The sequence below is a fragment of the Macaca mulatta genome, chromosome 2, assembly GCF_049350105.2.
Source record: "Macaca mulatta isolate MMU2019108-1 chromosome 2, T2T-MMU8v2.0, whole genome shotgun sequence".
In the NCBI taxonomy this organism is placed as follows: domain Eukaryota; kingdom Metazoa; phylum Chordata; class Mammalia; order Primates; family Cercopithecidae; genus Macaca; species Macaca mulatta.
Genome location: NC_133407.1, coordinates 149120192 through 149134815, shown reverse-complemented (window position 1 = coordinate 149134815; position 14624 = coordinate 149120192). Strand labels below are relative to the sequence as shown.

General features: G+C 43.9%; 1 protein-coding gene across 3 annotated transcripts in view; it reads right to left on the bottom strand.

Annotated features, from left to right (window-relative positions):
* TATDN2 (TatD DNase domain containing 2) overlaps positions 1 to 14624 on the bottom strand; it is a 42436-nt gene that overhangs the window by 4057 nt on the left and 23755 nt on the right. For 2 of the 3 annotated variants that reach the window (XR_001442905.3, XM_015130246.3), the window contains exons 4-5: positions 6497 to 7381; positions 697 to 824 (exon numbers count right to left, since the gene is read on the bottom strand). Coding sequence is in view for 2 of the 3 variants with exons in the window: in XM_015130246.3 (XP_014985732.3) it covers positions 697 to 824; positions 6497 to 7381 (1013 nt within the window). In the remaining variant the exon portion in view is untranslated. The remainder of the gene's footprint in view (positions 1 to 696; positions 825 to 6496; positions 7382 to 14624) is intronic. The other variant, XM_077993427.1, reaches the window with a different exon arrangement.

Genomic DNA, 14624 nt, shown 5'->3' with positions numbered 1-14624 from the left:
CAAGTACCCTAAGATGCTCTGTGTGCTAAGTCATCAGACGCCACAGCAACCTCTCAAGATGAGCAGTCCTCACTGCTGAGAACTGAGACTCCATTTCCACCCATCCCATCCCCAGGAGGAGGGCACGAAAGGCCCCTTGTGCTCACTGGTGATTTAGGGTTATTAGTTCAAACCATATGAAGTTACTATTTTGTGAGAAAAAAAAAAAAAGGTCAAATATGATATATTTCAAGTGGTTTAACCTAATAGTTAATTCTTTAGAAAAGACAGTGTATAGGCCGGGCGCGAAGGCTCATGCCTATAATCCCAGCACTTTGGGAGGCCGAGGCAGGCAGATCATGAGGTCAGGAGTTCGAGACCAGCCTGGCCAACATGGCAAAACCCCATCTCTACTAAAAATACAAAAATTAGCTGGGCGTGGTGGCACGTGCCAGTAATCCCAGCTACTCAGGAGACTGAGGCAGGAGAATTGCTTGAACCTGGGAGGCAGAAATTGTAGTGAGCCGAAATTGCACTACTACACTCCAGCCTGGGCGACAAGGTGAGACTCTGTCTCGGGGAAAAAAAAAGAATAGATAGTGTATAATGACAGAATACAATCATTGCTGTCCTCATCAACTTCTCATCTTCCAACTAACGTCCTAGACAGAGGGAAGTGTTTCTTTCATTTGCCCGCTGAAGTTCCAGTCTTCTAACCTATGGATCTTGTAGTCAGGGGGCACAAACTTTTTCATGATGTCTAGCAGATCTTCATCAGCTTCTCGGCAGTGGATCACCAAGGGCTTCTTTAGAGCGACAGCCAGCTGTAGCTGTCTCTCAAATACCTAGAAGAGGACACAACAGCGACAACCCCTGTTGGTTAGCAGCACTTCAGAAGTCCATTACCTCTGGAACACCCGGTCCAGCAGGCACCCCCACCGTGTCTCCAACTCTTTTAACTGTATAATGTAACAATAATAGCTAATGATTATTGGGCATTTACAATAGAGCCAGGTAGTGCCCAAAGTACTGCAGGTCTATCATAACCTGCAGTCCTCACAACCACCCTGAGGCAGGTGCTGCTGTATGTGCTGAGGGCAAGTTAACTTGCAGTCAGCAGTTGTAGCACCAGGATCCAAACTTGAACCCTGGCAGTCCACACAGTAACCACTGTATGATGCCAACCTGGGGTGGCAGGGGCAGGGCAGGGATCAAGAACATAAAGCACAAGGTTAATGTCCCTCACCTCACTGTCCCCACCTCTGCTCTCAAGAGATACCAACTTCCAGAACTCTCCCTATGCAGAGCTGTTAGGGATGGTGGAGCGTGGTGTTTATGTGTATCTCCAGCAAGGTGCCTCTGGCTCTCAGAAGGTGCTCAAATACTTGCTAAAGAAACAAATACACTTATTTTCCACAACTTTTTTTTTTTTTTTTTTTTTTTGAGACCGAGTCCTGCTCTGTCGCCCAGGCTGGAGTGTAGTGGCGCGATTGCAGCTCACTGTAGCCTGCACCTCCTGGGTTCAAGTGATTCTCCTGCCTCAGCCTCCCGAGTAGCTGGTATGACAGGCAGGCACCACCTTGCCTGGCTAATTTTTGTATTTTTTTGTAGACATGGGGTTTCGCCATGTTGGTCAGGCTGGTCTCAAACTCCTAACCTCAACTGATCTGCCCACTTCAGCCTCCCAAAGTGCTGGGATTACAGGCATGCACTACCGTGCCCAGCCAATTTGCTTCCTTTACTCAGTCAAAATCGGATATCCTCGCAGGTCAATAACTACAGATATACTTTACTCTTTATAACACTAGCCACTTTTAAATCTTCACTATTGTTAATTTAAATGAAAAAAGTAGCCGGGCGCGGTGGCTCACGCCTGTAATCCCAGCACTTTGGGAGGCCGAGGCGGGTGGATCACAAGGTCAGGAGATCGAGACCATGGTGAAACCCCGTCTCTACTAAAAATAGAAAAAATTAGCCGGGCGCGGTGGCGGGCGCCTGTAGTCCCAGCTACTCAGGAGGCTGAGGCAGGAGAATGGCGTGAACCCGGGAGGCGGAGCTTGCAGTGAGCTGAGATTGCGCCACTGCACTCCAGCCTGGGCGACAGACCGAGACTCTGTCTCAAAAAAAAAAAAAAAAAAAAAAGAAAAAAGTAGGGTTAGGACCTGTTCTTTCCTCTAACGAGCCCAGGTTTAGAACAAAGAAAAGTATTAATTCACCAGGTGTGGTGGCTCACACCTGTAATCCCAACACTTTGGCAGGCAGAGTCGGGTTTGAGGTCAGGTGTTCAAGACAAGCCTGGCCAACATGGTGAAACCCTGTCTCTACTATAAATACAAAAATTAGCTGGGCATGGTGGCAGGTGCCTATAATCCCAGCTACTTGGGTGGCTGAGGCACAAGAATCCCCTGAACCTGGGAGGCGGATGTTGCACTGAGCTGAGATTGTGCCACTGCACTCCAGCCTGGACAGAGCAAGACTGTCTCAAAAAAAAAAAAAAGATTAATTCATTATAAGCAAATCACCTCATATTGTTTCCATGAGTAGTGTTTACAATTGTGGAACATAATTCATGTTTATGTTTTTAGCATCAAACAATGAGATACTTTTGGTAATTTTAGTCAGGTGATAGTCACCTGAGAATGATATTTACAAGTCTAACACCTGTACTGCCTCTTCTCAAAATAGCAACACTAAGCCAATACCAATTCTGATGTAACTTTTGTTTAATCTGTGTTTTCAACAAAAGGAAAATGACCATAGACATCAAAATTATAGACTGCTTGGAAGAGGCTTTATTTAAAGGCTGGCCAGTTCCACTATCAATAGGTGGCTAGAGCTCCTCCTATATTTGCATCTGCTAAGCTGTTCATCTGTCCTCCCCTGACCCCTACACATAGGCAGGAGAGGTTTCAAGAGATTCCAATTCCAACATTTCATTCCTGCCTCTAAAAAATTATCCCTCAGAGTAGTGAAATAAACTATTAGAGCTTTAGGATAGAATATTACACAGCTGTTAAACATTTTTCAAAGTATAGTTGATGAATGGGAAAATTTCACAAGTGGAAAAGACACTTAAAACTATTTAATTTCCTAATTTCTTTTTTTAACACAAGCACGCACATCCAACCTACGTTTCTTTGATCCTATGACAGGTGCTTGGAAGACAAGCCACTTTGCAATTGGTCCTTGCAATTTTATTGTCCCTTGCAATTTTCCAAGGGACAATAACATTACATTTATAATGTTTCGTAAAACACATCCAGATTTCAAAAATGTTAAGAAGGAAGAAGAACTCATTAGAATGCAGGAACTTGTGGTTGGACAGGAGCTATTTGCAGCATTTGTCCTCACCAGGAACCCAGCTGAAAAAGAACAGGAGTGAAGGAGGTACAGATGAGTTACTACCCGACATAATTATTCACTTCTACCTGCATAAGGCTGGGTTCCTAACTGATCCATTATTTCCAGGGATTCCACAGTTAGTCTCTCCTGGGGGTTGCCCCAGGCATCTCTTGAATATTTATTACCTTAATAATTAATTAATTCCTCTTTAACACACGTAAAGAGATACAGCCTGGGTAGGGAAGGACAGTATACTCTCCCTGGCACCCCTCCCAGATGCTGACATGTGCAATTTACACACAAAGTCTTCAGGATCTAACTCTTACGAGTTACATAGTTAAATCTGTAAACACCACAGATCAACAAAGAAAACGTTAACAGTAATTTGCTCTAACCAGCAGAATAACTATAACTACCCATTCTTTCCCCAGTTGTTTTGCTTCTCTACTTTCCAATCCTTCCAGAAAATTTTAGGTACAACAACCAAACTCTCTTATAATGAACTGGGTCTAGCACCCTATCATCTTGGCCAGATACATGCCTTCCACAGGCTTCTTTTTTTTTTTTTTTTTTTAATGTAATAAAGATGCGGTCTCACTATGTTGCCTAGGCTCATCTTGAACTCCTAGGTTCAAGCAATTTCCTGCCTCAGGCTCCCAAAGTGTTGGGATTACAGGCGTGAGCCACCTCGCCCAGCCCTCTATAGGTTCTTCTTCTTCCCTTCACAAGATAAAACATTCAGCAGGACACATCAAGAACTTGCTAACTGCTCTTTCAGGTAAATGCAACTTTGCACTGACATCCAACCAGGTGCAGTTCCCAGTCACCACCATTCACCTCATTTAGGTACCAAAGTTTTTATTTACATCAAAACAGTGTCCACATCCCCCACCCAGCCTAGGAGTCTCTGGTGTTGACAAATATTTTCTAGTCTTCCTCCCTTTTACAGGCAGCTTAGCCCTCCCCCAGCCAGCAGCAATTCCTCAGACTCATTATCTTCCAGTCTTGAGTCGAATCTCACCAAGCCAAATGACATCTTCAAGACTCTGTTTATCACCCTGTGCCTATCACTTCTAGTTCAGTTTGTTGTGCAGGTCGCCCCATGGACCTTTAAGTGCAGACCTGAGACCCTGATAATTCTGTTTTGTTTTGAGACAGGGTCTCACTCTGTCGCCCTGGCTGGAGCATAATCATGGGTCACCGCAGCCTCAACCTCCCAGGCTGAAGCAATCCTCCTGCCTCAGCCTCCTGAGTAGCTGGGACCCCAGGCATGTGCCATCACACTCGGCTAATTTTTTTTCTTTCTTTTTTTTTTTTTTGGTAGAGATGGGGTTTCGCTATGTTGGCCCAGGCTGGTCTCCAACTCCTGGCCTCAGGTGATCCGCCTGCCTCGGCCTCCCAAAGTGCTGGGATTACAGGAATGAGCCACCGCACCCAGCCATACCCAGCTAATTTTTGTATTTTTAGTAGAGATGGGGTTTCACCATGTTGGCCAGGTGGTCTCAAACTCCTGCCCTCAAGTGATCCACCCATCTTGGCCTCCTAAAGTGCTGGGATTACAGGTGTGATCCTGTAAATACAAAAAATTAGCTGGGTGTGGTGGCGGGAGTCTGTAATCCCAGCTACTCAGGAGGTTGAGGCAGGAGAATTGCCTGAACCCAGGAACCGGAGGCTGCAATGAGCTGATATCATGCGATTACACTCCAGTCTGGCCAACGAGAGCAAAACGCTGTCTCAAAAACAAAAAATTAGCCGGGTGTGGTAGCAGGCGCCTATAATTCCAGTTACTCAGGAGGCTGAGCCAGGAGCATCACTTGAACCCAAGAGGTGGAGGTTGCAGTGAGATGAGATCATACCACTGCCCTCCAGCCTGGGTGACATAGCAAGACTCCATCTCAAAAAAAATGTTTTTTAATTAGTCAGGCATGGTGGTGTGCACCTGCAGTCCCAGCTACTTAGGGAGGCTGAGGTGGGAGAATCACTTGAGCCCAGGAGGTTGAGGCTGCAGTGAGCTATGGCTGCACCACGGAATTCCAGTGTGGGCAACAAAGACCTTATCTCTGGAAAAAAAAAAAAAAAAGAAAAGAAAAATTCTAAAATACTACAACTCTTACCCTGCCAACGCACCATGATCAAAAAATATTGGGAGGAAAAAAAATATTAACAGGGGCTGCACGCATCAGATCAGGCCTGTAATTCCAGCACTTTTTGGAGGCCAATGCAAGTGGATTACTCAAGGTCAGGAGCTCAACACTAGTCTAACAAACGTGATGAAACCCCACCTCTACTAAACATACAAAAATTAGCCAGGTGAGGTGGCACACGCCTACAGTCCCAGCTACTCAGGAGGCTGAGGCAGGAGAATCGCTTAAACCCAGAAGGCAGAGGCAGAGGCTGCAGTGAGCCGAGATCACGCCACTGCACTCCAGCCTGAGTGACAGAGTGAAATTCTATCTCCAAAAAAAAAAAAAAAAAAGAAAATGATATTAACAGAGTATTAGCCATGATCCCTGGTTGAATGAGAAATTATGCATTTTTTATTATTTTTCAAATATTCTACAATGGGTACATTTAAAAAAAAAAAAAAAAAAAGCAGGCCAGGCACAAGTGGCTCACGCCTATAATCCCAGCACTTTGGGAAGCCGAGGCGGGTGGATTACCTGAGGTCAGGAGTTTGATACTAGCCTGGCCAATGTGGGCTCTACTAAAAATACAAAAATTAGCCAGGTGTGGTGATTCACACCTATAATCCCAGCTACCCAGGAGGCTTATCGGGAAAATAGCTTGAACCCAGGAGGTGGAGGTTGCAGTGAGCTGAGATTGCACCACTGCACTCCACAGCCCGGGCAAAAGAGTAAGACTCCCTCTCAAAAACTAAATTAAGAAAACCTAAAGTTTACTGCTTCCCAAAAAAGAAAGAAAACAAATGTTTTGACATTGATATTAGCTATAAGAAGTCACAAAGCTGAACAGTAAGAAATAAAACTGAACAGTAAGAAATAGCTTGTAAAGCATTTGACAAATTGGCATCTAGATGGTCTGGATGACAGCAAGCATACTGCATTTTCAGGGATTCTAAATTATTTAGTTCTAATATTAGATAAACCCTTATTGTCAGGCTTCAACAACTAAAGGAAAATTAAAACTATAAGCAGACAAAAGAGAGCCTTGTTACCTTGTGCTGTTCTGGAACAGGCGTGCTGCACTTGTAAGAGTAATCCAAGCCCATTTCCCCAAATGCCACAGCCTTGGGGTGCCTTAAGGCTTGCAAAAGATTTCTTTCTTGACTCTCACTGTAGTAACGTGCAAAATGAGGGTGACAGCCAAAGGCCCCCCAGACCAGATCCTCTTTCAACAGCTCCTCCCATAGGCAATCTGTAAGAGTGCGAGGATCACAGAAGTCAGAGATGCAGCCCTGAAATTCCTTAGGGAAGGAGCTGCTGTAAATTTTTCTGAACTTTGTAAAAGTCCCTTGGAAAGACAGCTTGGAATAGAGCATGTCCAGGTGACAATGGGTGTCAATGAAGCCCTCCTCTAGGCTTGGCTCCAGGTGGCTCTTTGGCAGGGAGCTGGATGTGTGCCCTCCACAAGGACGTGGAGGCATCTCCTCTTGGAAAGTTCTTTTCTCCTTCACCTCTCTTTCTTCTGAGCTTCTGGAGAAGCGAAATGAACGAGAATTCTGGGACCAGCCTTCTTCTGAGGCCTCCATGTCTCTGGAGGTGTTTTGGACGCTCCCCGCAGAGTTGGGGGAATAATCACTCAGGCGGCTCCGGCTGCTCCTCCCAACCTGGGCTGCATCGTTGCTGTTGCTGCCTGTGGAGGGGTAGCTAGAAGGCTTGGGGCTGCTGGTCCAATAGCTGGCATAGTCACACCAAGGACTACTGTACAAATGAGGTGGGTACATGACATAGTCAGTGGTGAAGGAAGAAGGCTCTGGAACGGCTGAAGGTTTCAGTGAGACAGGTTCCTCCTGAGAGAATCTGACCGTGGAGATCTCCTCAACATCAGACCAGTCACTTCCAGAAGAGGGGTGCTCCATCACCACCTCCCTATCTTTATGCTGCAGAAAAGAAGGCACACAACAGTGGGTTAGCTTTCCAATGTGAAGATGGCCTCCCAGGCTGTCATTCCAGCTGAACATAAACCCTGGCTTGTTCTTCTGGCCATGGTGATGGCTTTGCATTGGCTCATTAGCTCACCCTGTCACCTGGTTTCCTTATAATTTCCAGAAATGTCCAGAACTGAGCCCGGTTACTGCTGTGAACAGCTGTATTGGGTTCAGGGAATAGGCCTGTGACCATGCCACTCCTAAAGGCAGTGCTCTACCTGCATCCCTTTCTCTTGAGAAAAACTGCTCTCTAGAACACACTCTGGATTGGAGATTTTAGAGAAAAGCAGTACCCAGCTTTTCCTCTCTAACACTGTCCTCAATATATTCAAAATGTAAAACTACAACAGCTGTGGTGGTTGTATTTTTTTTCAGGCAGGGTCTTGCTCTGTTGCCCGGGCTGGAATGTGGTGGTGAGATCTCGACTCACTGAAGCCTTGAATTACTGGGCTCAAGTAATCCTCTTGCCTCAGCCACCCAAGTAGCTGGGACTACAGGCGCGTACCACCACACCTGGCTAATTTCTTGTAGGTAGGGGGTCTCCCTATATTGCCCAGGCTAGTCTCAAACTCCTGCACTCAAGCAATCCTCCTGCCTTGGCCTCCCAAAGTGCTGAAATTACAGGCATAAGCCACCACACCTGGCCATTCTGACAGTTTTTAAATGTGTCCCCAAATTATTTAACCCTTCTCCCTATCGAGAGTGGGGTCTATGACCCCTCTCCTTAATGTGGACCTACCTAGAGACTTACTTATAGCCAACAGAATGCAACAGAAGTGAAGCTGTGTAACTTCCTAGGCCAGGTCAGAAGGGCCTTGTAGCTTCCATCTGGTTCACTTCACTTGCTCACTCTGGAGCAAACCAAGCACCATGTAAGAAGTCCGGCCACCCAAATGGCATCCTGCTAGAGAGGCCACATGTAGGTGTGCCAGTTTACAGCCTGGCTGACTTCCTGGCTGACAGCCAGCATCTGTGCACCATGTAAGTGAGCATCTCGGATGTCCAGCCCAGTCACACTCTCAGATGACGACAGCCCTGGCCAGTATCCGAAAGAAACTACATGGGACTCCCCAAGAAAGACTTGCCCAGTCTAGGCCTTTCCAAATTCCTGACCCAGTACTGAGAGCAAAAGAAAAGCTATTTTAAGCTACTAGCTAGTAATCGTAACTGAAATAACCAGAGAAGGTAAGCTCCACGAGGTCAGGAATTTTTTTTTTTCCACTGATATCTCGCAAACACCTAGAACAGTGCCTGGCAGAAAATAAGTGCTCATGAATATTTGCTGAATTAATGTGTAGAAAAAATGGTGCCTGAACTTAGCTTCACATCTCCATCACCTGGGAAGCATTTTAAAAACAGATTTTTAAAGCCCATTCCACCCTGAGATATTGTGATTCAATAGGTCCAGGGTGGGGCCAAGGAATCTGCATTTAATTCTCCCTGGAATTGTGATGCAGACCAGGTTCCAGAAATAAAGTATGCACATCAATATCAATTCACACTGGAAACAAAACTTAAGTGCCATCATTTCTTAAAGCAGCCATCTACACCTGCCAATGCCAGAAGGCTTGAGCAAGAGGCCTTACAAAGTTCTCTTAATATTTTTATAAGTATATGTAATTCACATAATAAACATTCACAGCGAAAGAGCATTCTAGCTAATTACCTGATTAAAATGGGAAAAACTGTTTATGTTACCTGTACTAATATTTCATACCCCTATCTACACTCTAACAGGAAACAAGTATTAGTAACCAACACTTAAATGAATTACCCATTTCCCATTTTACACTTTCCTGCCTTAGACTTCTTGCAGCTACTGCTTGAATAGCAGAAACATCCAAACACGAATCTTTTCTAAAATGTAAGCTAACTTAAATGTAGCACATTTTAAATTTAATCTGAACTCTTGAACCTGGATGATAGGTACCTGGTGATTCAATACACTATTCTGTTTACTTTGAATGTTTGCAATTTCTCCTAAAATCTTTAAAAACTTATCTATAAGGGAGAACAACCCTTCAAAAACTATCTTGCTTATAGCAGAAAATTTCTGTCAACTCAGACAATAAAAAATTGCAGTCTTGCCTAAGCTTGACAAGGTTTTTGTGATTTTTTTTCCTGCTGAATTTTTTTTTTTAATTTATTATTATACCTTAAGTTCTAGGGTACATGTGCACAACGTGCAGGTTTCTTACATATGTATACATGTGCCATGTTGCTGTGCAGCACCCATTAACTCGTCATTTACATTAGGTATATCTCCTAATGCTATCCCTCCCTCCCTCCCCCTACCCCACGACAGGCTCCATTGTGTGATGTTCCCCTTCCTGTGTCCAAGTGTTCTCATTGTTCAATTCTCACCTATGAGTAAGAACATGCGGTGTTTGGTTTTCTGTCCTTGCGACAGTTTGCTCAGAATGATGGTTTCCAGCTTCATCCATGTCCCTACAAAGGACATGAACTCATTCTTTTTCATGGCTGCACAATATTCCATGGTGTATATATGCCACATTTTCTTAATCCAGTCTATCACGGATGGACATCTGGGTTGGTTCCAAGTCTTTGCTGTTGTGAATAGTACCGCAATAAACATACATGTGTATGTGTCTTTATAGCAGCAAGATTTATAATCCTTTGGGTATATACCAGTAATGGGATGGCTGGGTCAAATGGTATTTCTAGTTCTAGATCCTTAAGGAATCGCCACGCTATCTTCTACAATGGTTGAACTAGTTTACAGTCCCACCAACAGTGTAAAAGTGTTCCTATTTCTCCACATCCTCTCCAAAACCTGTTGGTTCCTGACTTTTTAATGATCGCCATTCTAACTGGTGTGAGATGGTATCTTATTGTGGTTTTGATTTGCATTTCTCCGATGGCCAGTGATGATGAGCATTTTTCATGTGTCTGTTGGCTGCATAAATATCTTCTTTTGAGAAGTGTCTGTTCATATCCTTCACCCACTTTTTGATGGGGTTTTTTCTTATAATTTGTTTAAGTTCTTTGTAGATTCCGGATATTAGCCCTTTGTCAGATGGGGAGATTGCAAAAATTTCCTCCCATTCTGTAGGCTGCCTGTTCACTGTGATGGTAGTTTCCTTTGATGTGCAGAACCTCATTAGTTTAATTAGATCCCATTTGTCAGTTTTGGCTTTTGCTGCCATTGCTTTTGGTGTTTTAGACATGAAGTACTTGCCCATGCCTATGTCCTGAATGGTATTGCCTAGGTTTTCTTCTAGGGTTTTTATGGTTTTAGGTCTAACATTTAAGTCTTTAATCGAACTTGAATTAATTTTTGTATAAGGTATAAGGAAGGGATCCAGTTTCAGCTTTCTACATAGGCTAGCCAGTTTTCCCAGCACCATTTATTAAATAGGGGATCCTTTCCCCATTTCTGATTGTTGTCAGGTTTGTCAAAGATCAGATGGTTATAGATATGTGGTATTATTTCTGAGGGCTCTGTTCTGTTCCATTGGTCTATATCTCTGTTTTGTCACCCGTACCATGCTGTTTTGGTTACTGTAGCCTTGTAGTATAGTTTGAAGTCAGGTAGCGTGATGCCTCCAGCTGTGTTCTTTTGGCTTAGGATTGTCTTGGCAATGGGGGCTCTTTTTTGGCTCCATATGAACTTTAAAGTAGTTATTTCCAATTCTGTGAAGAAAGTCATTGGTAGCTTGATGGGGATGGCACTGAATCTATAAGTTACCTTGGGCAGTATGGCCATTTTCATGATACTGATTCTTCCTATCCATGGGCATAGAATGTTCTTCCATCTGTTTGTGTCCTATTTTATTTCATTGAGCAGTGGTTTGTAGTTCTCCTTGAAGAGTTCCTTCACATCCCTTGTAAGTTGGGTTCCTAGATATTTTATTCTCCTTGAAGCAATTGTGAATGGGAGTTCACTCATGATTTGGCTCTCTGTTTTTCTGTTATTGATGTATAGGAATGCTTGTGATTTTTGTACATTGATTTTGTATCCTAAGACTTTGCTGAAGTTGCTTATCAGCTTAAGGAGATTTTGGGCTGAGACGATGGGGTTTTCTAAGTATACAATCGTGTCATCTGCAAACAGGGACAATTTGACTTCCTCTTTTCCTAATTGAATACCCTTTGTTTTTTTTTTTTTGTTTTTTTTTGTTTTTGTTTTTGTTTTTTTGAGACGGAGTCTCACTGTGTCACCCAGGCTGGAGTGCAGTGGCACAATCTCGGCTCACTGCAAGCTCCGCCTCCCGGGTTTACGCCATTCTCCTGCCTCAGCCTCCGAGTAGCTGGGACTACAGGCGCCCGCCACCACGCCCGGCTAGTTTTTTGTATTTTTAGTAGAGACGGGGTTTCACCATGTTAGCCAGGATGGTCTCGATCTCCTGACTTCGTGATCCACCCGCCTCGGCCTCCCAAAGTACTGGGATTACAGGCTTGAGCCACCGCGCCCGGCCTTTTTTTTTTTTTTTTTTTGAGACGGAGTCTCACTCTGTCGCCCAGGCTGGAGTGCAGTGGCCGGATCTCAGCTAACTGCAAGCTCCGCCTCCCAGGTTCACGCCATTCTCCTGCCTCAGCCTCCCGAGCAGCTGGGACTACAGGCGCCCGCCACCTCGCCCAGCTAGTTTTTTTGTATTTTTTTTTAGTAGAGACGGGGTTTCACCGGGTTAGCCAGGATGGTCTCGATCTCCTGACGTCATGATCCGCCCACCTCGGCCTCCCAAAGTGCTGGGATTACAGGCTTGAGCCACCGCGCCCGGCCCTTTGTTTCTTTCTCCTGCCTGATTGCCTTGACCAGAACTTCCAACACTATGTTGAATAGGAGTGGTGAGAGAGGGCATCCCTGTCTTGTGCCAGTTTTCAAAGGGAATGCTTCCAGTTTTTGCCCATTCAGTATGATATTGGCTGTGGGTTTGTCATAAATAGCTCTTATTATTTTGAGATACGTCCCATCAATACCTAATTCATTGAGAGTTTTTAGCATGAAGGGCTGCTGAATTTTGTCAAAGGCCTTTTCTGTATCTATTGAGATAATCATGCAGTTTTTGTCTTTGGTTCTGTTTTTATGATGGATTACGTTTATTGATTTGCACATGTTGAACCAGCCTTGCATCCCAGGGATGAAGTCCACTTGATCATGGTGGATAAGCTTTTTGATGTGCTGCTGGATTTGGTTTGCCAGTATTTTATTGAGGATTTTTGCATCGCTGTTCATCAGGGATATGGGTCTAAAATTCTTTTTGTTGTGTCTCTGCCAGGTTTTGGTATCAGGATGATGCTGGCCTCATAAAATGAGTTAAGGAGGATTGCCTCTTTTTCTATCGATTAGAATAGTTTCAGAAGGAATGGTACCAGCTCCTCCTTGTACCTACAGTAGAACTCGGTTGTGAATCCATCTGGTCCTGGACTTTTTTTGGTTGGTAGGCTATTAATTATTGCCTCAATTTCAGAGCCTGTTATTGGTCTATTCAGGGATTCAACTTCTTCCTGGTTTAGTCTTGGGAGGGTGTATGTGTCCAGGAATTTATCCATTTCTTCTAGATTTTCTAGTTTATTTGCATAGAGGTGTTGATAGTATTCTCTGATGGTAGTCAGTATCTGTGGGAACAGTGGTGATAAACTCTTTATCATTTTTTATTGCGTCTATCTGATTCTTCTCTCTTTTATTCTTTATTAGTCTTGCCAGCGGTCTATCAATTTTGTTTTTTTTTTTTTTTTTTTTTTTTTTGAGACGGAGTCTCGCGCTGTCACCCAGGCTGGAGTGCAGTGGCCGGATCTCAGCTCACTGCAAGCTCCGCCTCCCGGGTTCACGCCATTCTCCTGCCTCAGCCTCCCGAGTAGCTGGGACTACAGGCATCCGCCACCTCGCCCGGCTAGTTTTTTGTATTTTTTTTTTTTAGTAGAGACGGGGTTTCACCATGTTAACCAGGATGGTCTCGATCTCCTGACCTCGTGATCCGCCCGTCTCGGCCTCCCAGAGTGCTGGGATTACAGGCTTGAGCCACCGCGCCCGGCCCAATTTTGTTGATCGTTTCAAAAAACCAGCTCCTGGATTCGTTGATTTTTTGAAGGGTTTTTTGTGTCTCCAACTCCTTCAGTTCTGCTCTGATCTTAGTTATTTCTTGCCTTCTGCTAGTTTTTGAATGTGTTTGCTCTTGCTTCTCTAGTTCTTTTAATTGTGATGTTAGGGTGTCAATTTTAGATCTTTCCTGCTTTCTCTTGTGGGCATTTAGTGCTATAAATTTCCCTCTACACACTGCTTTAAATGTGTCCCAGAGATTCTGGTTTGTTGTGTCTTTGTTCTCATTGGTTTCAAAGAACATCTTTATTTCTGCCTTCATTTCGTTATGCACCCGGTAGTCATTCAGGAGCAGGTTTGTTCAGTTTCCATGTAGTTGAAAGGCTTTGAGTGAGTTTCTTAATCCTGAGTTCTAGTTTGATTGCACTGTGGTCTGAGAGACAGTTTGTTATAATTTCTGTTCTTTTACATTTGCTGAAGAGTGTTTTACTTCCAACTATGTGGTCAATTTTGGAGTAAGTGCGATGTGGTACTGAAAAGAATGTATATTCTGTTGATTTGGGGTGCAGAGTTCCGTAGATGTCTATTAGGTCTGCTTAGTGCAGAGCTGTGTTCAATTCCTGGATATCCTTGTTAGCTTTCTATCTCATTGATCTGTCTAATGTTGACAGTGGGGTGTTAAAGTCTCCCATTATTGTCGTGTGGGAGTCTAAGTCTCTTTGTAGGTCTCTAAGGACTTGCTTTATGAATCTGGGTGTTCCTGTATTGGGTGTATATATATTTAGAATAGTTAGCTGTACTTGTTGAATTGATCCCTTTACCATTATGTAATGGCCTTGTCTTCTTTTGATCTTTGTTGGTTTAAAGTCTGTTTTATCAGAGACTAGGATTGCAACCCCTGCTTTTTTTGTTTGTTTGTTTTCCATTTGCTTGATAGATCTTCCTCCATCCCTTTATTTTGAGCCTATGTATGTCTCTGCATGTGAGATGGGTCTCCTGAATACAGCACACTGATGGGTCTTGACTCTTTATCCAATTTGCCAGTCTGTGTCTTTTAATTGGAGCATTTAGCCCATTTACATTTAAGGTTAATATTGTTATATGTGAATGTGATCCTGTCATTATGATGTTAGCTGGTTATTTTGCTCATTAATTGATGCAGTTTCTTCCTAGCATGGATGGTCTTTACATTTT